The sequence below is a fragment of the Ochotona curzoniae genome, unplaced genomic scaffold, assembly GCF_017591425.1.
Source record: "Ochotona curzoniae isolate NIBS_2020 unplaced genomic scaffold, NIBS_Ocur_1.0 contig_291, whole genome shotgun sequence".
Classification (NCBI taxonomy): domain Eukaryota; kingdom Metazoa; phylum Chordata; class Mammalia; order Lagomorpha; family Ochotonidae; genus Ochotona; species Ochotona curzoniae.
This window is the reverse complement of record NW_024465649.1, coordinates 15,488,942-15,494,439: the sequence shown is the minus strand read 5'-3', so window position 1 is coordinate 15,494,439 and position 5,498 is coordinate 15,488,942. Positions and strand designations below refer to the sequence as shown.

The following is a 5,498-nucleotide window of genomic DNA, read 5'->3' as shown; positions in this document are numbered from 1 at the left end:
TTGGTTGACATTCGTTCCAAAGCTTTTTGACATGGGTGGTGCGCACGGTGCGCCCCGGGGAGAGGCGGGAACCGGGCCTTCAGAGGTCCCAGCCTGGCGAGGGGCGGCCTGCAGTCCGGCGGCGGGGGATGAAGGGGGACATGGCAAGGCGAACCCGCCGCCCCTGGCGCGTGCGGGCTGGGAGCCCGCACGGCGGAGACGGCTCCTCGGCGGGCGGCGAGGCGCGCACCCCCTCGGAGGGGTTGGAGGAGACGGGCTCTGCCAGGAGCCACAGGTCGTTTCCGCTCCCCGGACGCCCTTGGATCGGGCTCTGGAAGAGACTAGGAGAGCGTCTCCCCAGTCCCCGCGGCGCACGCGGAAAAATCAAGCTCTCTTCCACCCGACCGCCCCAGGAGCGCGACGGGATGCGGTGTTGTTTTCTTAGAAAATAACATTTATTTCTAGCTCGCATCTATGCAAAGGAAAGCACAAAATGAGCGGTTCTCCGTAGCAGCGATCCCGCTGCCGGCGCTTCGGCCGGGGCGTCCCGCGAGTCCCGAAAGGCGAGGAGGGCGCCGGCGGGTGGGCGGGCGGCTCTAGCTCAGTCACCCGTCGCCCCGCTCCAGCTTCGGTGCGCACCCCGACGGCCCCCCAGCAGAGACCGGCCGCAGGCGAGGGGCGCGTGGGCAGGGTTACTCCCGAGTTGACAATATAGATAACCTAGAAAACCTGATAAGCACAATTGCGCGCATAACCTAATTTTTTTCCATTTTGTCCTTTTTTCTTGTTTGTTTTTTGAAGGATTTTCACGTTAATACCGAGGTCACCTACAAATTACAATTAATAACTTAGAATTCCATTTTATAACATTATACACTGGCTTGTATATATATGTATAGATTATATATAGATTTATACATATATAAAAACTCACACTGCACCAAGGAAACCCATGCTTATCCGCATAAGCAACAAAGAGAGCGACAAATACCGCAACGAGGAAAGTGCACCTTAGAACTTGCTTCCTTTTTTTTTTTTTTACAATTGATATATATGTGTCCCAAAGACTCGACTCAGTGCCAAGAGATTTATACATCCTAAATTTATATTTGTTAGAGCGAATATCTTTTTTAAAAAAATGTAAACGGGGGTCATGGGAGACACCGAAGGGACAATCCTGCCATTCACAGGGGAGCGCAGGCGGGGTGGACACAGCTAACAGCGAGGTAGCCGCTCACCCGGGCCGAGACCACCTGCCCCGTAGCTGCTCCCTTTTGATCAGCCTCTTCCTCCTCCCTTCCCCCTTCAAAACAAGACCGAAAAATCACCTCGGGGGCAGCAGAACCCCAGCCAGGGCGCAGAGCGCGCGCGGCCGAAGAGGGCCCCAAAAGTCCACGGGGACAAGGCAGGTAGGGGCGGAGGTTCCCATTTCGGGTTCTCCCGGCTGCTGGGACCTTGGCCCTACTGCTTTTCCGGGGCGCTGTTCACCATTGGCCCGTACAGGCTGCCGCCATAGGTCGGCTCCTTGTGCACAGCCGCGGCCGCGGCGGCCGAGCGGTCACGCATGAGATCGCTGAAGGCGTAGTCCATAGGAGGGCGGAAGCCGAGCGTGGGCACCAGGCCCGCCGTGGAGTAGGGCGCCATGAAGGCCAGGCCGCGGCTGTGCGCCGCCGCCGCCGAGTAGGCCAGGCGCAGGGGGCTGAGGCCGAGCGGCGCGCCCAACGGGTAGGCGCCCGCATCGGCGCCGAAGTGGCTGGCATTGGGCTGAAGCGGCGAGAAGGCCGAGCGGCTGCTCAGGGAACCCAGCGCCCCGGGCGCCATGGCGCCAGCCAGCAAGGGTCTGTGGTGCGGGGGTGCTGCGGGCCCAGCTTGCAGTGGCGCGGGCAACCCCGGGCCTCCCGCGGCTGCAGCCACCGCGGCGTCTACGCGGCCCGGCCACGCGTCCTCCGCAGCTGCCGCCGCGCCCACCACCGCCTTATCCGAGGGCGTAGCGGGGCCCAGGCCGGCCGCCAGGCCTCCGCGATGGTGGTTCAGCACCTGCTCGATGGCCTGCACCACGTCGCCGCCACAGCCCTGCAGTATCAGCTCCAGAACGCTTCTCCGGTGGCCCGGAAAGACGCGGGTCAAGATGTCCAGCGGTGTCCGCTGCCGTGGCCCGGGAACTCCTCCCAGCCCTGATGCCGAGGAAGCCTCGGCCTCTTCTTTGTCAGCTTCCGAACCGGATTCGGAGCCCAGAGGGCTAGCAGAGCCCGGGCTGTCCTCCTCGCCGCCGCCACTGGGGCCAGCACTGCTGGGGCAGCTGCCACTGGCCTCCTTGGAGGCGCGAGCCAGGGGCGACCCGGAAAAGGACTCTCCATCGCCATTCTCCGAGCCAGAGCCAGGCCGCACCTCTGGGGAAGACGTCCCGGGACCCGAGTCCGCGCCGTCGGGCGACAAGGGCTTCACTGGCGGCGGCTGCGGGCTGCCCGGGCGGCCGGACTGCAACAGCGGCTTAGGGAACAGGTCAAACTTCTGTAACTTGGCCTCTGGGAGGGGAGAACAGGACGTGTGAGGAGGGGATCCCAGGCTTCTCTGGCCCTGAGATTTCTTCTCCCCCTCCCCCCGCAACACACACACACACACACACACACACACACACACACACACACCGCCCTCCTTCCCCCACCCCACCCCCCTTTTTTGCCCCAGCATCTCAGAGCTGCCACAGCCCCGCTGGCCTCTCAGTGCCTGCCCAGGGGCGCGCAGAACTGCAACTGTACCCAGAACTGCAACCTACCGCGCTCTGTAAACCAGAGGCATCGCACCTCCATCCTTACTTAACCCCTCCCAAGTACCTCCCCCTCCCCATTCCCTCTGTCCCATCTCAAAAGCGGCCCGGTCCAGGGTTTGACCCAGAGCCCCTCTGCACTTCGACCTATCCCACACACTGCATAGAAAACCAAACTCCCCGTATCCCAGACCCAATCCTGGCCTGCTTGTGCTGCCAAGGGAGGACACCTTGGGCATCTAGAAGGTTCCAAGCCTCTCTACAGGCAAAAGTAGAAATAGTTCTAACCTAAACTTCCCACAGTTGAAACCTAAGAAGTTCTTCCATACAGCGCTGAGCCCCGACCCCCTACTCCCGAGGCCCTGGCCTAACTGCCACCCTCTCCCTAGAAGCCTGATAGAATAGAGGGTGGGGCTAGCTAGGAGTGCGGGTATCTGGAGAGAGCTGGAAAGGAGCAGAGGGAAGGGTGCTGCGGTTAAGCGCAGAGTCACCAGGAGTCAGTGCTCCGGGAAGACGCGGCGCGGACAGCCAGGAAGTAAGACCTGCCTTCGGATAGAGAAGGATGGAGAGAGCATCTGTACTAGGGCCGGTGTTCCAGAAAAGGGAAAAGGAGATGTAGTAGATAAGCCCAACATAAGGGGATGGTCGCACGGTGAACTCTGGGCTGTTAGGACTTTGGGGACAGAGATTGTACTCTCTCTTGGCACAGACACCTGTCCCCAGCCCGTGCGCCCCGGAGCTCTGACTCCTGCTTCCCCGGTCTCGGCCTAAGCGCGCTCTCACCTGCGCCCCCTGCGCCTGCCGCACCGCCAGCAGTCCCTGCGGGCGCTCCAGCTCCGGGCCCCCCGCCGTCCGCGGCACACACGGAACCGAAGACCTCGTAGGCAGGCCGGGGTGGGATGATGCCGTTAGCGGCGGCCAGCGCCAGGCCCTCAGCGGTGCCATAGAGCAGCTGTAGCTCGCGCGCCTCGTTTTCCTCCTGTGCCTGCTGCCTGCGTAGCGCCACCTGTGCGGCCATGACTCGCTGGCGCTCGGCGATGAGCGTGCACTTGGCGCACAGGCAGTCCTTCCAGCGACAGTAGCGCTTGTGGCCCTTGAGCGCCGACACGACGCCGTGGTTGCGACAACGAGCACACTTTGGGGTCCGCGGGTACTTCTCGGCCGCTCGCAACAACAGTGGCGGCGCCCGCAGCAGGCCGCCCGCCACGCTTACCGGTAGCGACGCGGCCGCAGCTGCGGCCGCTGCCACGGACGCCACGGATGCCACGGGCGGCCCTGTCGCAGTCGCAGCTGCCGTCGCCGCGCCGGGCACGCTGGGGAGCTCAGAGCGCAGTTCCATGGCTGGACCTGATGCGGAGGGAGGCGGGGGAATGGGGAAGGGAGAGAGAGTTGGGTGAGGAGGCGCTCTTGCGCCCCGGGCTGATGCGCAGCCTCGAGGATCGCCAGCTCTGAGAGCAAACCTTGGGCCGTGGAAGTTGGGTTAGTTAGTGGTTGCCTAACTCTGGGAGGAGGTGCCTTCCGAGCGTCGTCGGGAAACAGCTCTTTCACCTCACCCCGTCACAGCCGCCCTTGGATCTGAAGTGAGTGGGGAGGGAGGTACCATTTTGTTTGGCTCAATAATTCCACCGGAGCAGGGTGGGGAGTAAAAAGACAAAGTTTGAAAGTCACCGGTGCAGATACATGTGGCAAGATGTTGCAAAAGAAAACGTCCCCGAAGCTTAGCTTTACTGTGGGGAGTTGGGTGGAGAGGGATGTTTGCACGACGGTTCTCGATGAGACAGAAATTTAGGCCCAACAGGCTAAAGCCAAAGGCAAAATAGGAAACTCCGAGCGAGACGTGCAGTTGGGTGGAAGGGTGAAGGAAAGGTGACAGGTAACTTGGTACAGAATTGAGTTGGCTGGCGTGGGGTTTTGCTTATTGTTTTAATGTGGGTGGGCGCAGGGGAATTTGAGCAAAATCGGGAACAGACTAGCGTTTGCAGGTGGGGGCTAGGAAACATCAGTCAACACAGGGAGAGTTAGGCCCCGGAGCCCCGGAGCCGTCAACATGCTGAGCGCTAGAAGGCCTCCAGAGAGGCGCGAGATAAACGGGCGTGGAGCGGGATTCAGGAGGCCTGGGGAGGACTAAGGAAAACGTAAAGAAACTTTCTTGGGATCGGCTTGAAGGGCAGGGTAACATTCACAAATCGACTGCTTGGGTATGTGGGTACCCGGGGGGGGGCGGGGTACCGGTGGGGCACAAAACAAAATTCCCCAGGGAAAGGCTGGCGAGCAGGCGGTGCAAAGCCTTTGGCACAGTTTTTAGCCTGTAGTCCGCGGAGGTGGTTAGAGAGGAAAGAAATAGACTGCGCAAAGTTAGGCATTACTGGAGGCATTGCTTTGCCGGGAGCCACCTCATTCTGCTCTCCCAGGTCCCATCCCTCCTGGATTAGGGACAGAGTCGTTAGACACGCCCCCCCTTCTGGTGTCCCACAACCCCTCCTCCCCGCCCTCGAGCGCAGCTTCCCGCGTTCTGTTCTCGGAGCCCAGTGTCTGGGACTTGGTTTACCCAGCAGGCCACAGTGAAGCCTCCAGAACTCGTCGCCTTCAGAATTGGTCTCCGCGGAAGCGGGAGTCCCCCTTGTGCCGCAGCCCCACAGGCCTAAGCAGGCCCGGCCCTCAGCTTCCGGGGAAGCCTCCTCCGGGCCACTCCCCTACCTGTGTCCCCGCCACAGCCAGGAACCGAGTTCAGGCGACTCGGTCCGAGAATCGC

At 61.6% G+C, this 5,498-nt stretch overlaps 1 protein-coding gene across 1 annotated transcript; it reads right to left on the bottom strand.

Moving 5' to 3' along the window:
- Positions 1-1,208: 1,208 nt before the first annotated feature.
- On the bottom strand, positions 1,209-4,187 carry DMRTA2 (DMRT like family A2). Its single transcript, XM_040978679.1, has 2 exons — positions 3,530-4,187; positions 1,209-2,504 (listed from the first exon to the last, which is right to left on the bottom strand). The coding sequence occupies exons 1-2, from the start codon at positions 4,083-4,085 to the stop codon at positions 1,441-1,443; spliced, it is 1,620 nt and encodes a 539-aa protein (XP_040834613.1). The 5' UTR covers positions 4,086-4,187; the 3' UTR covers positions 1,209-1,440.
- Positions 4,188-5,498: the final 1,311 nt, after the last annotated feature.